The sequence below is a fragment of the Cetorhinus maximus genome, chromosome 18 (genome assembly GCF_964194155.1).
Source record: "Cetorhinus maximus chromosome 18, sCetMax3.hap1.1, whole genome shotgun sequence".
Lineage (NCBI taxonomy): Eukaryota > Metazoa > Chordata > Chondrichthyes > Lamniformes > Cetorhinidae > Cetorhinus > Cetorhinus maximus.
In genome coordinates, this window is record NC_135896.1 from 76,264,662 (window position 1) to 76,285,973 (window position 21,312).

The 21,312-nt window shown below is 45.6% G+C and overlaps 1 protein-coding gene across 1 annotated transcript in view; it reads left to right on the top strand.

The window, feature by feature from the left end:
• The first annotated feature begins 6,073 nt into the window (after positions 1–6,073).
• sptbn5 (spectrin, beta, non-erythrocytic 5) overlaps positions 6,074–21,312 on the top strand; it is a 259,281-nt gene continuing 244,042 nt past the window's right edge. Inside the window, exons 1-3 of the mRNA XM_078563287.1 lie at positions 6,074–6,184; positions 18,655–18,822; positions 20,131–20,247. Of these exons, the coding sequence (XP_078419413.1) occupies positions 6,074–6,184; positions 18,655–18,822; positions 20,131–20,247 (396 nt within the window). The remainder of the gene's footprint in view (positions 6,185–18,654; positions 18,823–20,130; positions 20,248–21,312) is intronic.

The following is a 21,312-nucleotide window of genomic DNA, read 5'->3' on the forward strand; positions in this document are numbered from 1 at the left end:
TTGGCATCAAGCACTGATTAGAAGCAATTTTCATGGAGCAGTATATATAATCTCCATTGTTATGACCCACTCCCAGGTGAGGTCCCCCAAAGTTGTTGATCCAGGTGAGGCCCCTCAATTTGTCACCATCTGGCTATTATTATGCCCCAGGTGAGGCGGGATGAACTGGCTCCATGTCTTAATTCAGCACCCCCCACTTCTGTTGGTCGCAACAAGATTTAATCTAAAAAGGATCCCTTTTGCGGATGCCTTTTTCACAGACCCAATCGTTCTGGTTTTGAAGGAGCCAATTTGATCAGACTTTCTTGGGTTAAAGATAAGAGTAAGTTTATTAACTACTAAAGGCAAGAAAGGATAAAACACATGCATATACGGTCATACAGGTTAAAAGTAAGAATTTAGCTTGAAGTAAGTGAATATATATATTTTAAAAAAGGTATACAGAACAGCGTTTGACTTGTGGGGAGTAGGTGATTGAAGGTTGCAGCCGTTGTGATTCGAGATTCCAGTAGAATTGGCGCCAGTAGATGAATAATTGGTTTCAAGGTTCCAGTAGTGTTAAATTTGGTAGAGAGGGAGAGAGATCAGGATACCTGAAAACTGGCGATTTGCAGGGGTACTGTGTGTGGTTGTTACTTCTGAATCAAACTTCTAGCACTTGGTCTATCCCAGAACACCCACCAACAGACAGACACTGGCACAGCTTTTCAGCTCACTTTTAACCCCTTCTTTGTATATTCCAAGTGGGAAGCAAATTCACAAATCTGTCTGGGCATTCCCCACAGGATTTCTTGATGAGGTGATACTCATCTCCCATTATGTCCCATTGTCTCTAACAGAGGGAGCAATTGGTTTCTGGATACTTTTAGAAGTACCTTGTCTGGTAACAGGGTGGGGGTCCATTACCTCTTAGGGAGTCACCCTGCCGCATTCCAGCCATTGGCTTGTGTGCATTTTTTAAAAACTCAGGTTTTATTTTTAAAGTCCAATATTTCCAGACGCAATTCGATGTTTTTCCTTCATTATCATGACACCATGCATCCACTTCCACTGAAGGTGTGGACTGTGCTGGCTCACACACAGTGATGCAATTCAAGATCACGCAGACTCAGGGAGAGGGCACACAGTTTCTCAGATGAGGCTCTGGAAATCCTGGTGAAGAAGGTCCAGAGGAGAAGGTTTGTTCTGTACCTATCTCAACCTCCTGTTCTCCCTGTCCTTCTCTGCTGGTGCTGCTTCACCTGGCCTCATGTCCTCTTTTCACTCCTCCTGCAGACAATCTCCTGGTGACTCTTATAAAGTGTCCAATTAAGGATCAGCAATAAATGCTGGCCTTGCCAGGAACATCCACATCCTGTGAGTGAATTAAAAAAAAAAGCCTTGCAGCTCAAGATTCCACCTTGGCCACCTCAAGACCCCATCTTAGCCAGGTTAAAGGCTTTTTAGTGCCCAAAGTATCTGGGGGAAATTCCCAAATAGACCTTACTCTATATATAACAAGTGCCCTACTATATTTTCTCTCATACTGGTACACACATCTTAAAGCTAGCAAAGAAACACGTATAGATACATGCACACAAATTTTACTTGATCTTCAATTATCAGTTCTTTTAAGAAGGGAGAACAGAAAAAAAAAATTAAAATAGCTCTGAGAATTAAGAGAAATAGGTTTTGTTTTAGACATCGATGACTGAGTTGTTTGTATCTGTTATAGAAACCAGCACAGATTCATCTGTCAGAAATCTCAAGCTAACACTCCCTTTTACGAGTTACAGTAAAGCAGAACTTTAGACTTTTCCAGAAGTCATTATCAACTGGGTTATTACAAGGCCCAGTCCTGACTAGCTTTATGATCAGTTCTTTGACTAGATTACAGACCACTTTAGTGACTAGATTAGAATGAGGCCAGTTTATTGACCAATTAGAAACCAGTTTATTGACTAGGTTAGAAAGTAGTGCATTGACTAGATTGGAGACCAGTTCATTGACATGTATTGAACAAGCTGATGCTGATATACATCTGTGTGTTGCAAATTCAATTTATAGAGAAAGCTGTCATTTTATAGTGATAATAATTTTCCAGTGGTAAACCTGGAATGTCCTCTCTTAATCCCTCAGCCTTGCTATCTCTCTTGCACCCACCATTCCAATCTATCTCTTTGACCCAGCCTGTATCCATGCTGTGGTACCATATTGCGGCTTTGTTTGCTGCAGATTTCTAACAGGTGTGTTGGAAATAATGAAGGGTTTGATGAAGTAAATCAGCGAAAACTTTTTTCATTGTTTTTTCAGTCACTAATTCGAGAACATTAGTTTAGGATTAACACTAAGCACAAATAGAGAGATTAGGCAAAGTTGTTTTTTACAGAGCATGGAAGGTCCTACAGGGAACACTGGTGGAAACAGAATGCACAACAGCTTAATAAGTGGAAAGGGATAAAATATTTGGAAAGGATAAAACTTAAGTATGTCAGAAAAGGACAGGGGAGTCTTTCAGAGAAGGCACAGGGTAGGACCAAATGGGGGAAAAGCTAGAGACAGAGGGGATGGATCTTTCAGAGAGAGAGAAAAGTGATCAGCTGAATTGGGAAAGGGAAATGGAACAGGCATGAGGGGCTAATCAGCCAACTCCAGTTCATATTTTACTGAAGGGAGAGATATTTCAGAGGGCACAGGGTGGGTGGGTTGAATGGGGAAAGGTTAAGGGAACAGGATGGAGGAGAGAGACCTTTCTGAGAGAGAACACAAGGCAATTTGCCAAATGGCAGACTGCTGTAAAATTCTAGGATTCTGCATAATTATTTGCAGTAGAAATTGGACTACTTGGCTCCTTAAGCAAAAAGCAAGCATTCACATTACCTGTACTAGGATCTGACACTGATGATAGAGATACAGTGCTGATGGGGACGCAGTGGTATCTGACACTATGTCTCATAGGGATACAGTGCTGGGATTCAGTCCTCGTGGAGACAAGGTATTCACACTGAGCATATCCTTTTGTTGTGTTGTGTGGCACTACCAACAGGCTAAGTAGGAAAAATCCAGAACAGATCTAGCAGCTCAAAGCTCAGCATTCATGTGGTGCTGTGGGCCATCAGCAGCAGAAACATTGTATTCAACCACAATCTGTAACCTCATGGCCAGGCATATCCCTCACTCTAGCATTATCATCAAGCCGAAGGATCAATCCTGATTCAATGAAGAGTGCAGGAGGGCACGCCAGGAGCAGCACCAGGTATTCCTAAATATGAGGTAGTAACCTGGTGAAGATACAACACAGATTCATGCCAAACAGTGGAAGATAGAGTTAAACGATTCTACAACCATTGGATCAAATCAATGTGGCAGTCTTGCCACATCTAGTTTTGAATGGTGGTGGACAATTAAACAAATAACTAAAAGAAGAGGATATATAAACATCGCCATCCTCAAGGGATGGCGGAGCGCAGCATGCTGGTGCAAAAGACAAGTCTGTAGCAATCTTCGGCCATAAATGGATGATCCATTTCAGCTGCCTCCTCAGCTCTCCAAAATCACAGATGTCAGTGTTCAGCCAATTCAGTTCACTCCATGGCTGAAGGCCATTCTACTGAAGACTTGTGCTCCAAAACTAACAGCACCTCTAGCCAAGCTGTTCCATGACAACTACAACACTGTCACCAATGATGTGGAAATTTGCCCTGTATGTCCTGTCCACAAAAAGCAGGACAAATCCAATCCGGATAATTACTGTCCTATCAAACTACTCTCAATCATCAATAAACTGATGGAATGTCTCATCAGCTGTGCTATCAAGCGGTACTTACACAGCAATAAACTGCTCACCACTTGGCTCCACATCTCATTACACCCTTGGTCCAAAGATGGGCAAAAGAGCTGAATTCCAGAAGTGAGGTGAGAGTGACTGCCCTTGACATCAAGGCAGCATTTGACCAAGTACAGATTCAAAGAGCCCCAGCAAAATATAAATAAATGGGAATCTGGGAGAAAACTGTCCACTATTGGAATTACAATTAACACAAAGGAAGGTGGTTGCCGTTGTTGAAGGCCATTCATCTCAGCCTCAAGATGTGGCTGCAGGAGTTCCTCAGGGCCCAACCATCTTCAATTGCTTCATCAATGACCTTCCTTCCATCATAAAGTCAGAAGTGGGGATGTTCACCGATGATTGCACAGTGTTCAATACTATTCATAACAACTTAGATAATGAAACTATCCATGTCCATATGTGACAAGACCCGGAGAACATTCAGGCTTGGGCTGATAAGTGGAAAGTATCATTCATGCCACACAAGAGCCAGGTAATGACCATGTCCAACAAGAGAGAATCCAGCCATCTCCCCTTGACATTCAATGGCATTACCATTGCTGAATCTCCACCATCAACTTCCTGGGGGTCACCATTGACTGGAAACTTAACTGGACTAGCCATATAAATAGATCGAAGCAGGCCTGAGGCTGGGAATTCTGCATCAAGTAACTCACCTCCTGAGTCCCCAAAACCTGCCCACAGACGCAAGTCAGGAGTATGATGGAATGCTCTTCACTTGCCTGGATGAGTGCTGCTCCAGCAACATGCAAGAAGCTCAACAGCATCTAGGACGAAGCAGCCTGCTTGATTGATACCCCACCCACCACCTTAAGCATTCACTCCCTCCACCACCGATGCACAGTGGCTGCAGTGCATACTATATACAAGATGTATTGTAGCAATTCGCCAAGCCTCCTTCGACAGCACCTTCCAAACCCATGGTCTCTACTACTTAGAAAAACGAGGGCAGGAGATACATGGGAGCACCACCACCTGCAAGTTCCCCTCCAAGTCACACACAACCCTGACTGAACTATATCTCTGCCCTCCACTGTCGCTGGGTCAAAACCCTGGAACTTACGCCCTAACAACACTTTTGTTGTATTATACTACGTGGACCACTTCAAGAAAATGGCTCAACACCACCTTCTCAGGGGGCATTAGGGATGGGCAAATAAATGCTGGCCTTACCAGCAATACTTGCATGAAAGAATCAAAAAAGCTTCTGGTGTCTGACACTAACAGGGACACAGTGCTGGATACTCCTGGCATTTGACACTGTCTGACAGGGACCCTGTGGTGGGACACTTTGTGAGTTTTGTCTTTTTATTTTGCCCAGGTGTGTTTGGTTAGTCTCCATGTTCCTCAACTAAAGAGAGAATATAAATCAGTCAGGGCTTTAAGCCATGAGATCTGCCATGCAATCCTTATCAAAAGTGTTTGTGTGAATGACCGGTCAGGACTGAATCAGATTCTGGTTTGCTGACCTTATGGTTCAATTGCCAACATTCAGCTGTCTGTGTTCACAGATTAGCACTGAAGATGCCTGCTGTATCTAGTATTGGGAAACTCCTTTAGGCAAAGAGGGGGAAGGTAAAGTAACTTGGAGGAGTAAATTTTTACACAGCAAGTTGTTGTGATCTGGAATGCACTGCCTAGATGTGTGTTGGAAGTATATTTGATATTAGATTTTATTAGGGGCAATTACTTGAGCAGGATAAATTTGCATTGCTATGCTAAAAAGAGCGGGGTCTGGGATGTATTTGGGTACCTCCTTCAGCAGTTGACACAGACGTGATTGGCCAAATGGCTTCCTTCTGTGGTTTTGAGGTTCCATGAATTTAACTATGTAAACTTTAAGCCTTGGTGGTGTTGAAAAAGTCAGTGTGTCATAATCGTGGTATTAGCCGGTGAACTCCTCCCTGTCCCCAAATGGCTGTATTTATGTCTTGTGAAACCCTTGCACATTACTGATAAATTAAAATAAGCAATAACTTGAATAAAACACGAACAAAAGCTATTACTCTTCTTGTTACTGGTTCCTCCTCCTCCTCCTCCTCCGCTCACTGGAAAGTTAACAGACAATAGTATAGAGTAACACAATGAATGTTGTGTATTCAAAGACCAATAACTTCTGAAGCTTTCACATTGGCAGGCAAAGTGCTGTGTTGCTGGGATGATGAGATCCTGAATTCTGTCTGCATTGACCAGTGCAATGTAACTGCCCCTTCATTGTGTTGTGTCTCCAACCAGCAGGTCAGGATGAATGAGGAGTTTGAGAAAGGCCGCATCAAGGAGCTCCAGCAGCAACGGATGTTTGTGCAGAAAAAAACCTTCACTAATTGGATAAACCAAATCTTTGCAGCAAACAAGGTGAGAAGCAAGTATTGGGGACATAAAATCTGGTGTTTTAAATGGTGAAAGGCAGGTAAATGTGGTATTCAGAGAGATATGGAGGTCCATATACACAAATCACAGAAAGTTAATATCCAGGTACAGAAAGAAATTAGGAAAAAATGCTATTTTTGTCTTTTTTGCCCAGGGATTGGACTATAAGAGTAAAGAAGCCTTGCTACAATTGTGAAGGTCTTGGTGAGACCACACCTGGAGTTCTCTGTATAGGTTTGGACTTGATAAGAACATAAAAAAGGAGCAGGACCAGCCCATTCCGCCCTTTGAGCCTGCTATACCATTCAATAAGATCATGACTTATCTCCTACCTCAGTTACATCTTGCCCCATTATCCCCATATCCATATCTAATGAATGATATGCTTCGCCTTAGAGGGAGTGCTACAAAAGTTCACTAGATTACTTCATGGGATGAGGAGAATTTGAGTAGAATGGGCATATATTACATGAAATTTGGAAGAATGAGAGGTGATCTCTTGAAACTTAAAAAGTTCTTAAAGGGTTTGACCAGTAGATGTTGAGAGGTTGTTTCCCCTGGCTGCAGAGTCCAGAACGAGGAGGGGTCTTCGTTTCAGGATAAGGGGTCGGTCATTTAGGACTGAGATGAGAAGATGAGGACTTCTTCACTAGAGGCTTGTAAATCTTTGGAATTCTATATCCCAGAGAGCTGTGGATGCTCAGCCACTTAAGTATATTCAAGACCAAGATACTTGGTTTCTCAGGGAATCAAACGATATGGGAATAGAGCAAGACAGTGTGACTGAGGTAGAAGATCAGCCATGATCTTAATGAGCCAATTGAACTACTCCAGCTCCTGTTTTTTTATGTTCCTGTTCAAATCCTGGGGGAGCAGAAAGTCCAGTGGTGGTTATTGGGGGAGGGGAGGGTGTAGATTTGATACAGCAAGTCTAAGGTTGTGTGGGGGATGGTGGTGGGGTGGGTGAGGGTGGCGGGGGGCAATGTTTGATACAGCAAGTCCAAGGGGGGTGCCGGGTAGGGGGGAATGTGTGTGGGGTTTGATGCAGCAAGTTGGGACACTATGACGAGAAGGCCAAAAATTGATTTCATGCCGTCATGAAACAAGTTTGTGATCATCTGCTCCACTTGTCTAAGGCAGGCCGCATTTCCCGCCACCGCATGGCGGGAACCTAATTTCAATACTTTAGCATCTTACTATAAGGTCTACTCACCGGAATCATCCCCCCACGCTGGATCATCCGGGCACATGTTTCACAACTGTACCTGGCGAGCTGCACTTCGCCCAGGACTTGGAGGTTTGTTTGCCCACCTTGCAGTCATCAGCACCAAGCTTTGCAGGCAGCACCACATCACTATTAGAGGGGCTTGCGGGCAGGTCTCTACCTACCAGACCAGCTGTAGGGCAGGGATGTCTTTTCAATGGCTGCAGGACTGGGGCTTGCTTGGGGAAGGGGGAGAAGTGGCCTCAGGCAAGGGAAGAGGCTGCAGGGTGAGGGCTGTCCTGAGGAGGGGGGGGGTATTCCAGGGTGTATGTGGGGACATATTTGATCTCTGCAAGTGGCCTCAAGATAGTGAAGGCTGAGGAGGCAGTATCCAGAGGAGATGAGGCCAGATGGAGAGGTGAGGGTGTATGTGAGAATAGTGAGTGGTGATGTCCCTTGAGCTGTCAGTAAGTGAGATGCCAGCGAACGTGTGATGGCCTTGTGAGTGTGTGAGTTTAGAGGGATAAGATGGTTGCCTTACCCTGGCGGCACGGATGAGGCCATTCATCTGTTTTCTGCACTGGATGGCCAGCTGCTAGTGTGCAGCATTGGCACTGACCACCTCTGCCCCCACCTCCCAAGCCGGAGTGGTGAGGCTGACGGGCCTCCCGTGGCCAGAGCGAGGTTAGAGGACATTGCGGAGGGCCTCCACTGTATCCATAAGGTGTCCCAGGGTTGTATCACTGAATCGGAGGGCTGCACTCTTCTTGGATTCTGCAGCCATATCTTCACTGGAGCAGTCCTAGGTTGCAAGCCCTGAGAAGTGTGCGCGGGGCTGCAGTTTAAGTATGGCGCCCTGCGTGAGGAAACAGCGAGGTAACCGCATAGCAGGTAAGTTGGATGCTGCCTGCCAGCGAGATGGCCTGTTTCCTGTGGCTACACAATTAATGAGGTGGGAATGGAACAATATGCTGCAAAAACCCACCATTGCGGCTGGCAGGTAAAACGACTTTTTTCCCATCCTCTACCGCACTTTGTGCAAATCTGGGATGATTCCGCCCTTTGTATATAACCAAGTGCATTGTTTAAATTAATACAAAAGTTTGAATGTGTAATTATTTACACTTTGGAGACAAATCATTGAAACATACTATATCTCTCATTTACTAACCAGGGGAGAGATGTAGTTTTGTAGTGTTTTGAAATTGCAATGTACAAACAGTATTGTGCACTTTAAGCTGCTATACAGAATTGTACCAGGTCAGGGTGTCTGCAAACAAAAGCAGAAAGTATGGAGAAACTGTTTTAATAAAGGAGACATGTTTGCTCGTGCACTTTTAACTCTGGTTTGTCTCTGGCTGTATCAAGTCCCAAGAACCTCACAGAACACAATGCTTAAAGTGCCTCACTCTAACATGAAAAGCTTGTGTTTTTCCAGCTTAGGAACATAAAGTGGTTTGAATCCAGCATGGATCCACACGGAAGAAGCAGGAGAGAGTCATAGAGGTCTACAGCGCAGAAAAAGGCCCTTCGGCCCATCAAGTCTGTGCCAGTCAAACAAGGACCTAACTATTCTAATCCCACTTTCCAGCACTAGGCCCATAGCCTTGTATGCCATGGCATCGCAAGTGCACATCCAAATACTTCTTAAATGTTATGAGGGTTTCTGCCTCTACCGCCCTTTCAGGCAGTGAGTTCCAGATTCCCACCAACCTCTGGGTGAAAAATTTCTCCCTCACATCCCATCTAAACTTCCTGCCCCTTACCTTAAATCTATGCCCCCTGGTTATTGATCCCTCCACCAAGGGGAAAAGTTCCTTCCTGTCTACCTTATCTATGCCCCTCATAAGTTTATACACCTCAATCATGTCCCCCCTCAATCTCCTCTGCTGCAGGGAAATAACCCCAGTCTATCCAATCTCTCCTCATAGCTAAAACTCTCCAGCCCAGGCAATATCCTGGTAAATCTCCTCTGCACTCTCTCCAGTGCAATCACATCCTTCCTATAATGCGGATTCCAGAACTGCACGCAATACTCCAGCTGTGGCCTAACCAGCATTTTATACAGTTCCAGCATAACTTCCCTGCTCTAATATTCTATGAATCAGCTAATAAAGGCAAGTGTCCCATCTGCCTTCTTAACCACCTTATCTACCTGTCCAACTGCCATAAGGGACCGGTGGACATGCACACCAATGTCCTTCTGATCCTCGGTACCTCCCAGGGTCCTACCATTCATCGTGTATTCCCGTGCCTTGTTTGTCCTGCCCAAGTGCATCGCCTCACACTTATCTGGGTTAAATTCCATTTGTCACTGATCAGCCCATCTGACCAGCCCAGAAGTGTAGGAAGTTAAAGCCATAAAAAAGGCCCTTTGAAAATTGGTTTTATAATTAGAGACACAGATTACAAGAGTAAAGAAATGATGCTAAATGTATGCAAAGCATTAGTTAGGCCACAGTTGGAGCGCCACATGAAATTTTGGGAAAGCCACAGAGAGTGTACAGTGTAGATTCACCAGGATGATTCCAGGGACAGGAAAATATAGTTCTGAGGAGAGACTTAAGATACTGAGATTATTCTTAATGGGACAGAGAAAGTGAAGGCGTGATTCCATAGATGTTTTTAAAATTAAGAAGGGATTTTACAGTGAATAGGGAAGGACTGTTTCCTCTGGTTGGGGAGTTAGTGAAAGAGATCACCAATTTAAAATTGTCATGAAGAGAGTGAGGAGTAAGGTTAGGAGGAATTTCTTTGTGTAGAGGATTGTTGGAGAACGGCATGTTTGTGGTTGAGGCAGAGACCATTGCAGCATCTAAGGGAAAATTGGATAAATAGTTGAAGTTGAGGAATATATGGACCACAGAATTCCTCTATTTAAGTGCCAACACAGACACAATGAACTGACTACTTCTGTGATGTAAATGTCTATGGTTCTAAGGGTTAGGCAGCCCAAATTTAGGGCAGCTATTTTTTCTGTTGAAGGAGTTTTGGAGCAAAGGCATGTGAGCTAGTTCACTCCAAAATGTTGCTTTAGCATTTAAAAATCCATTATTGCAATTTCCCAATCACCTTGAAACATTTCCTGACACCACCTTCCCCACCTCCCCAAACATCAACTCCAGTGACTGAACCTATGGAGTGTGTGGATCAGAGGACAGTTTCAGTCTCAGTGATTGGGCAGGCCTATGTATGTTTGGGGCAGAGGGCAACAGTCCCAGTGACTAAGAATATCTGAGAATTTGTGCAGTGACATGGATTTAGTAATGCTCCACCTTCATAAATGTGGCATGAAGCATGATAAGCATCCATTTTATATCCATATAAAGTTGCGGTTGATAAAACAATATCATTTACAACATCCCAGAAAGGAATGTAGTTTCAGAATGATACAGGAGAATACCTGGTCAGTCAGCTGCTGACGGCAGACTGAGTGCTGTAATTCTGAAAGGGACATTGCTGAATTACCAGTGTGATAACAAAATAGTGGTTGTTAATATTTAAAAACATTATTTTAGTAAATGTCAGATTTGGAACTCCTGCGCTTGTGTAAAGCTTGTGTAAATGACCATCCAGAGCCCTTTTTTCTTCATAGCTTTAGTCATGTCTCAGTGTCTCAGCGTCAGAAGGCCGTGAGTTCAAGCCCCATACCAAAGACTTAATCATATAATTAGACAGGTGCTCCAATGCAGTACTGAGAGAGTGCTGTACTATCAAAAAGCTATTTTTCGGATGATAAGTTAAACTGAGGTTCCATTTGCCTACTCAAGTGAATGTAGAAGATCCCGTGGCACTATTCCAAGAAGAGCAGGGGAGTTCTCGGTGCCCGGGCCAATATTTATCCATCAACTAACATCATTAAAATAGATTATCTGCTGAATTATTTCATTGCTGTTTGTGGGATCTTACTGTGTACAAATTGGCTGCTTTATTTCACCATGTTACAATAGTGACAACCCATTAAAATTATTCATTAATTGTGAAGCGTGAATGGCGCTATTAAATGCGAATTTGTTTAAGTTCAATCATCAACAACAGGCCCTTGCCCTCTATTTGTAGATGTTGGAAATGAAAAGATCATGTGTTGGAGACTTCTTGTGACACCTTGATCCAAGATGGCTGCACTTCACTGGGTTCCTGTGATGCACAGTGCTCTTCCTCTTGTTGTGACTTTCTATGCTCCTCCGCTGAGTCACTCATGGTTCTTCTTGGGCTTGCATAAACTTCAAAAACTCCATTCCCTAGCCACTGCCTCCATTCCTCTCCCTGGCAACTGATTGAGGCTGAACCAGACTGTTCGCAAGCTTGGTTTCAGATCTGACCCCAAAATGAGATTCCAATCAAACGTCTGTGCCATTACTGAGGCTGCCTATTTGCACCTCAGTAACATTACCTGACTCTGCCCTGCCTCAGCTCATCTGTTGCTGAAACTATTATTCATGTCTTTGTTACCTCTATACTTGGCAATTCAGACACATTCCTGTCCGGCCTCCCATATTCAACCTCTATAAACTTGAGGTCATCTAAAACTCTGCTCCTGTGTCCTGACTCACATCAAGCCCTGATTACCCCTTAGTTCCCAATCAAGCAATACCTCTAATTTAAAATTTCATCCTTGTTTTCAAATTCTCCCATGGCCTCGCCCATCCTTATCTCTGTAATCTGTTCCAGCATCACAAGCCTCCAAGATATCTGACTTCCTCCAATTCTGGCCTCTTGGGTATCCCTGATTTTAATTATGCTATCATTGGTAGCTGTACCTTGAGCTGCCAAGGCCCTAAACCCTGGAAGTTCCTTGCTAAACTTCTCTGCCTTTCTACTCTCTCTATCCTCCTTGAAAACATTCCTTAAAATTTGCCTCTTTGCCCTAATATCTCCTTATGTAGCTCAATGTCAAATTTTGTTTAATAACACTCCTGTGAGGCACCTTGGGACATTTTGCTATGTTAAAGGTGCTATAAAAATGTTGTTGTTTTTGTCATTGCATACTGTGACTTGCCTGACCTGTTTTAGTATTCTTCTTCCTTAACCATTTCAAAGATCAGGGTACTGCACTGAATCCTTAAAATTGCTTGACATAAGAAGGGGTGTGGTGGCGGAGAGGAATGGCAAAGGACTTGGGTGACAGTGCCAGGAATCACTGTCTAGCCTTGAAATTGTTGAGATATTTTCCTTATTCCTGGGATGTGAGCATCGCTGGCAAGCCCAGCATTTTATTGCGCATCCCAAATACCCTTGAAAACGACGTGATGAGCCACCTTCTTGAACTATGTGCACACCAAGTCAGTGGGAGCAGAAGCAGATGTGGATGTGGAGTCTGCTTCCGGCCGCGGTTGTGTTGCAAACGCGATTTCATGCTGGATAGCCAAGTAAGGTCCGCTGAGCGTGAAACATGTCTTCTCAATGGTCAGGAAGGGCTGGGCGGGGGCTGGAGGTTGTTGGGTGCCGGATCCAATGGCCACCCGGCAGGCACTTTAAAACCTCCAGAGGCAACTCCCTGAAGGCTGCCAGGGGAGAATCTTTGGAGTCTGTCCAGGAAACCATTTCATTCAAACAACGGTCTCACCGGAGGTTGGAGACGTCAGGCAGGAGGGCTTAGCCAGGTGGGCACTCGGCCTCCTGTTTCTCGGACGAGTGCCTCGTGTTCCTTCTGGAGGATGATGGTGTCAGGCAGGACACTGCACTACCTAGGGATGGCAGGAGGAGGCCACCGCGCCTGACCAAAAAAGCAAGGGTGAGTACGAGTTGGCATGGATCAGTGTGGAGAAGTGTTAAGGGCTGGCTGCCACCCCCCCCACCCCCCCCCCCCACCCCCCGCCCGCCCATGGAGCTCAGGGGTGTTAGAGTCTGAATGCCAACTGTCACTGACACTGGTGCCAGCCAAGGGGGTGAGCCCTGGCTGCTAGGCATGAGTGCCTTGTGGGTCGAGGGCCATTGAAAGATGATGGCATCATGATGCAGATCTCCATTGTCTCACCAGGGCATCTGGCATGCACAGTGACAGTGTGATGACTTAAACTAATGACATGTTGGTGTTCTCCCCTAGAATCGCTAGCTTGCCCACGAATACATGACCCTGAGGAGCCACCCTTGATGCCAGAGGACCACTGGGTTTTAGAATCACCTGTGTCACAGCCCCTCTCTGAACCAAGCATCAGCGCAGATACCAGCATCTTGGTGGGCATTAGATCATTGGCTAGAATTTCAGTGCATAGCATTGAGGGCACTTCACACTTGCTTGAGGAGCAGGTGGAGACAGAGAGTGCCCAGTGCACCAGCAATCAGAGGACTGCTGGAGACCAGGACAGTGCTGATTCAAAGGCAGATGTTGAGCCTCTGGAGTTGTCCATTAGGATGCAGGTGCTGGACTTCCAACGGGATGTGTGGGAGGATCTGGCAGGAACCCATGAGAGTATGCATACCACGGTCTCTGTTGTGGAGGATTCCATGCGAAGCATGAGCACTGCGTTGACTCTCATCACTGAGTGCACTGCCTCCTCCATTGAGAGAGTGGCAGCTCTTAAGGAGAGGCAACGTAGGGACAATATCAGGGGTTTTTGGGGTTGCGCTTGGACCTGCAAGTCCTCACATAGGCAATAACCTCAGGAGATCCCAGCTAGGTGCCCGTCCATCAATGGCGAGCAGGGAGGTCCAGAGTGACATCACGTTGGCACACAAGCTGCTTGTTGTCTCTGTGGGCTCCTCTCAGGGTCCTCTGGATGATGGCAGCAGCTCCTCCGCCCCTCTGCCAGTGACCATGGCATCTGATGAGGCTGCAATGACGGGGAGAGGCTAGCTGTGGCATTGGCTGCTCCCTCCCAGGGGGGCCCAGCACAGGCTCCACTGGCCAGAGGACAACCACCAAGGTCATCAAGGCCAACAGGACAGCACAGTCAGCAGGCTGCCTCCAATGCCTCTGCCAACGAGGGGGTGGTGGGGGCAACAAGAGGCAGCACTTGCAAATGTAAGTTTAAGGCATCATGAGTACAAGAGGTACTGCTCACATGTGATCTTCTGTCCTGTTATGTTTTATTAATGAGTTTACTGGTGTGACCACTAACAGCATATATTGTTATGTTCCTTTGATGTGAGTACCAACATGATATACATTTTGCTTTTGTCTTAATGACCTGAGTGTGTTTCACTTGTTTTGTAGGTGCAGGGCATGCCAGTATCTCATGCTGGATGTGAGTGGCTCTTAACTTTATTGTACAGGCAATGATTGGACTTTAGGTTCAAAGGAAAGGGTCATTGCAAGTATCTGGGATGAAGACGGCACCCCTGGCATGAGGTGGAAGCAGATTATTGGCAGCTTAGCTGAAGGAACATTGGATCAAGGTGCACCTGGTGTCCCTGCCTCCCTGAAGGATCCAGAGGTCTGCCTTTACATCCTCGCCGTGATCCTCACCCGGCTCCTCTTCTGAATCACCACCGGATTCGTCACCTGTGGCCTGTGGAGCTGCCTCAAGATCCTTCTCCTCCTGTGGGTCCCCCCTTGTCAGAGCCAGATTGTGGAGAGCACAGTATGCAACCACTGTCAGTGACAGCTGCTCTTGAGGGTATTGTAGTGCTCCCACTGAACGGTCCAGGCATTGGAAGTGCATATTCAGAAGATCTATGGTCCTCCCTATCACCACCCTGTGGAGGCATGACTCGTATTACAACGCTGCTCTGCCTCTGTTCTTGGGTGGTGGAGAGGCATCATAAGCCACATTTTCAATGGATAGCCCTTGTCACCCAGCAGCCATCCATCCAGTCGAGCTGGAACAGTGAACAGCCTTGGCACCTGTGAGTGTCTGAGGATGTAAGCATCATGGGAGCTGCCAGGGTACCTTGCACAGACTTACAGAATCTGCGGTCACAAGCTATCTGGACGTTCATCTAGTGGAAGCCCTTCCTGTTGACAAAGGCATCCAACTGACCTGCTGGCACCTTGATGGCTATATGTGTGCAGTCAATTGCACTCTGGATGCTGGAGAACCCAGCAATCGCTGCAAACCTTCTGGCTTGCTCAGTCTGGCTGGCCTCATCTGTACGGAAATGAATAACTGTCATTACCCAACTGAACAGAGCATCAATCACCAGCTTGGTGCAACTCTGGACAGCTGATTGGGACACTCCACAAAGATCCCCCACTGACCCTGGAAAGAGCTAGAGGCATAGAAGTTGAGAACTGCTGTGACCTTCAGAGCCACTGGCATGGGGTGTCCACCCACACAGCTGGAGGTGATCACAGGTCCAATCATCTGACAAATGGAGGTCACAGTCTCCCTGGAGAGACAGAGCCCCCTTCAGCATTGCACCTCGGACATATTGAGGTACCTGCCTGTAAACCCTGGCAGCAGGGTAGTAGCGTCTTCTGCAGTCCCTTCTGCCGTGTTCCTGCACCTCCCCTCCCACAGGTCGCTCCCCTGGAAGCTTCACAGGGACATTTGGCCTCCTCTCCCTTCTGCCCCTCTCTTCCTTCTCAGAGAAGGTACCACCAGCAGAGAGCACAATCCCCATTACCGGGTTAACAGAGGGTTGTCAGGCGAGCGGGGGCGGGGCCCGCAGCAACCAGCCGCAAACTACCTCCTAAACTCCTCACTACTCACAATGGCAATGCTGCAGACCCTTTTTATCCTGCCCCTTGGATGAGGTTTCATTAAAAGTGGGCTGCCCGCCTGCCCGTTTATCGGGCTCGTCGCACGGCAATTGCATGGGCAATGTAAAATCAGGAGCAGTTGCCTTTTTAATGGTTGTTTAATTGTTAATTAATTTTGGTGGGCATGGCTTCGACACTCGCACACACCCGCCAACCTGAAGATTGCGTGTGGGATGGCATCAGGACGCAAGCCTGACGTCTTCTTGCGCTAGTTCACGTCCGTTTGGGTTGGGCATATGCCCGCCCGCGAGATGTAAAATTCTGGCCAATGTCATTGTGTAGGTCAGCTCAGACAGTCTGCTCTTTCTGATGGGATGAGCATCTGTTTGGTAATGCCCATTGCACGACGATCTGGGCTTACTATGTGAGTCATACTGCACATAGCATTGGGCCTACATCAGAACATAAAAAATAGGAGCAGGAGTAGGCCAAATAGGCACTCGAGCCTGATCCAGCATTCAATCATATCATGACTGATCTTCTGCCTAAGCTCCATTTTTCTGCCCAATGCCCATATCCCTTCATCCTCTTAGTGACCAGAAATCTATCCATATCAGTCTTGAATATATTCATTGACTGAGCATCCACAGCTCCCAGCAATAGAGAATTTGAAAGACTCACAAACTTCTGATTAAAGAAATTTCTCCTCATACCAGTGCTAAACAGGCAACACCTCATTCTGAGGTTATAACTCTTAGTTCTAGGCTCACCAGACAATGGAAAAAACTTCTCATAGTCTACCCTGTCAAGCCCACTAAGGCTTCAATGAGATCACCTTTCATTCTTTTAAACTCCAGGGAATATAGGCCTAGTCTACTCAACCTCTCCCCATTGGATAACCCTGTTATCCCAAGAATCACTCAGGTGAATCTCTGTTGCACTACCTCTAAGGCAAATAAATTCTTCTTAGGTAAAGTGACCAAAACTGCACACCATACTCCAAGTCTGGTCTCACTAAAGCCCCTATAATATTGCAGCAAGACTTTAACATTCTGTGATTCATGCGCAAGGACATACAAATCCCTTTGAATACCAACATCTCCCAGTCTCTCACCTTTTAAAAAATACTCTGCTTTTCCATTCTTCCTAAGTAGATAATATCATATTTCCCCACATTATACTTCATCTGCCACTTACTGCCCACTTACTTAACCTGTCTACGTCCCTTTGCAGACACTTTGCATTCTCCTTACAGCTTACTTTCCAACCTAGCTTTGTATCATCAGCTAACCTGGATACTTATGAGGAACACTCTATCTCCTGATCTAAACATTGACAGATTGTCAATAGCTGAGATCCAAGCATTGATCCTTGAGGCATCCCACTAGGTACAGCATGCCAACGCGAAAATGACCTGTTTATTCCATGTCACAGTTTTTCGCCTTTCTGGCCTGAACTTCATTGTTGGTTGGCATGAGACAGGCTTACCCACAGAGCTGCTTCCACACACTGAAAGTAGATAGCTGATGAGGAAGCTCTGGAAGCCAAGTAAGAGACATTGTGCTCAATTATCCAGGACAACGGCCAATGCTAAGCTCTGCTGCTCCACCTGTTGGTATTTCAGTTCCATAGCTTACTATCTGTGTCCATACTGTGGTCAGAAGGATGATGATGATCTTGCAAATCATATGGTGAGTTGTACTGCACAATGTGCCATTTGTAGGGAGGATCTGATGCCTGCTGTCTGCCTAACATGGACGCAAGCCACAGTTGATATTTGTCTGGTTATCAACTCATTAAGGCCTATTTTTAAGAAGGGGATATATTAGTTCGTTACTTTGAGGTTGAAGTGGTCCCCAGTTGATATCCTTAATGATGCAAGCTCATAATCAAATGAATGCCCATGGTGGACTTGGTAATGAGGTCTGAACCAGACAAGTCCACAGTACTCCAGGGTACTGTTAATAATTAATCTTCTAGCCCAGCCCACTAATGGAAACTGCAGGGCTTAGACCTAGTGTTGAAGGTTGTCAGTTCCCCAACTCGACTATGAGGCAAGCACCTAGTGGGTAGCATGTTCCTCATGAGTTGTAGGAAGCTCAGCAGTGTTCTGTACCAGTAAGTTCACAGAATGATACAGCCAAGAAGGAAACCATTCAGTTGTATGTCTTTCGCTGGTTAAAATTTAGTAATATCCCCTTGCATGCTTCCCAAGCCTACACTGTGCCAAGCTCCACATGAACTCTTTGAATATGCTGAAGTGTGATTTGCCCCGAAGGCGAGAAAGTTTGCCTGGGTAGGTAGAGTCTGTAACAAGATTGGAACATAGGAACAGGGATATGCCATTCAGCCACATGTTCAGCCATTCAGTGAGGTCATGGCTGATCTGTATCCTAACTCCTTGGTTCCCTATCCCTTAATACTTCTGGCTAACAATAATTAATTGATCCCAGATTTTAAAATTATTATTGAGCTAGCAACTACTGCTTTTTTGTGAAAGAAAATTTTACGCTATGTCGACTGTACTTGGGCTCTGAGATGACATTAAATGAATGGGTTGAGTTCATGGTGGGATAGATTATATATGAACTTGGATTGAGTGAGATTAAGGGTTTGAGTTTTCTCCTGTTTTAGATATTTGACATTGTTCTGTCCTGCATTTGGTAGGTGAAAATTTTCATTACTGATCTATTCACTGAGCTGAAAGATGGGGTTGCCCTAATTTCACTGCTGGAAGCCATCTCTGGAGATAAGTTGAACAGACCGAGCAGAGGAAGAATGAGAGTCCATTACCTGGAGAACAACAGCAGGGCCATTGCTTTCCTGAAAACCAAGGTAATGATACTTTGTAAATACTCTGTACAGCACTTCTTGTGAATTGGGAGGAGCAGGATTGCTTCCCCTCAAGCACACCTTTTGCCATGATAAGCTGACACCTTAACCCCTTCAAAACAAGCCATCCCAAATCTTATGATTTATGATCTTCATCAATGCCCAGCAATTTTTGCTGATACCGTTTCTACATGCGATCTATGCTGATATCTTCTTCATCCTGCGATCCTTGCTGACCACCCTACAACCTGTGATCTTTGTTGCCCCCCACCAACTTCAACCCATGATCTTTGCTGACCCCCCTTTAATGCACAACCTCCCTTATGCTCTGCTATCTTAGCTGACCCCATCTTTCAACCCGAGATCTCCCAATTGCTGGGAACCATTTCCAACTGTGGCTTTCTACTTTAGGCTGTCCAACCTGACAATGGGGTGTGTACAATACCGCTGAGACCTGGTGTGTGCATGATCCCCCTGAGACGCAGCATTTGCATGATGTCCCTGAGATGTGGCTTTTAAATTTCACAGAATCACACAGTGCAGGAGAGGCCCTTCGGCCCATCAAGTCTGCACCGACACGTGAGAAACCCCTGACCTACCTACCTAATCCCATTTACCAGTACTTGGCCCATAGCCTTGAATGTTATGACATGCCAAGTGCACATCCAGGTACTTTTTAAAGGATATGAGGCAACCCGCCTCCACCACCCTCCCAGGCAGTGCATTTCAGACCGTCACCACCCTCTAGGTAAAAAAGTTTTTCCTCACATCCCCCCTAAACCTCCTGCCCCTCACCTTGAAATTATGTCCCCTTGTCTCTGACCCTTCAACTAAGGGGAAAGCTGCTCCCTATCCACCCTGTCCATGCCCCTCATAATCTTGTACATCTCGATCAGGTCGCTCCTCAGTCTTCTCTGCTCCAACGAAAACAGCCCAAGTCTATCCAACCTCGTTTCATAACTTAAATGTTTCATCCCAGGCAACACCCTGGTGAATCTCCTCTGCACCCCCTCCAGTGCAATCATATCCTTCCTATAATGTGGCAACCAGAACTGCACACAGTACTCCAGCTGTGGCCTCACCAAGGTTCTATTCAACTCCAACATGACCTCCCTACTTTTGTAATCTATGCCTCGATTTATAAAGGCAAGTGTCCCATATGCCTTTTTCACCACCCCACTAACATGCCCCTCTGCCTTCAGAAATCTATGGACACACACGCCAAGGTCCCTTTGTTCCTCAGAACTTCCTAGTGTCATGCCATTCATTGAATACTTCCTTGTCAATTTGCCTATTTCTTTTTATTCACAGATAAATGTGGATCTGATTGGTCCTGAAAACATTGTGGATGGTGACTGCACCCTAATCCTGGGTCTGATCTGGATGATTATCCTACGTTTTCAGCTTGCCTCCATCACACTCGAAGAGGTAAGCCTGATCTGTCCTAATTGGACTGCTAGGAATGTTCTGCCCTCCCTGTTTGCTATGCACAAAACTGATCAATCTGGTGATGTCAAATGTCAGCACATGTTTGAATGCACAGTGTGTCACCTCTCCACCTATGACGATGTGTCAGGGCAGGACAATTGCCCACACCTGATTTTGTAATGGACCAACACTACCAGTTGATTGGTGCAAATTGTACAGTGCCAACCTTGGCTGCGTAGGGAGCATTCTTGTCTCTGAGCCAAATGATTGTGGGTTCGAGTCCCATTCGAGCGACTTGAGCACATAATCCAGGCTGACACTTCAGTGCAGTATCTAGGAAGTGCTGAAATATCCGATGGGCCACCTTTCAGAGGAGACGTTAAACTGAAGCCCTGTCTGCCCTTTCAGGAGAATCCCATGATGTTATTTGAAGAAAAGCAGAGGTGTTTTTCCATGTGCCCTGGCAATATTTATTCTTGAACCAACATCACTGAAACAGATTATCTGGTCATTATCACATTGGTCTTCATGGGATCTTGCTGTGTGCAAATTAGCTGCTGTATTTGCTGCATTACAACAGTGACTACATTTCAAAAGTATTTCACTGGCTGTAAAGTATTTGGGACAACCAGAGGTCGTAAATGGAAATGAAATGGAAATCAGTTACAGTAGTGTTGCTAAAAGCTTAGACAAGTAGGAACTTATACATATACTGTAGATATTCAGTTATATCAATAAGGCTCACCATCGGAATATTTCTGGGGCACTCTGATATCGCTAATAGGTACCAGTTGAGAGCACAGGCTCTGTCTCCAGGTCCTGTTGCTAACATTACTTGGCTATAGTCATATTTAAAAGAGAACGCCTCATCACATGTGATTAATTGCATTGAAATTTGGTAAATTGTTATATAAGAGCTAACTTTTATACAGAGCAAGATGCCAGAAACTGGAGTCAGCTGAAAGACTGGTAAGTGAATCTATTTTTGGTGACGTTTGTTGGGAGAGGAATGTAGGCCAGGACTCCTTGTTCCTCTTCAAATGTTACCATGGCATATTTGATATC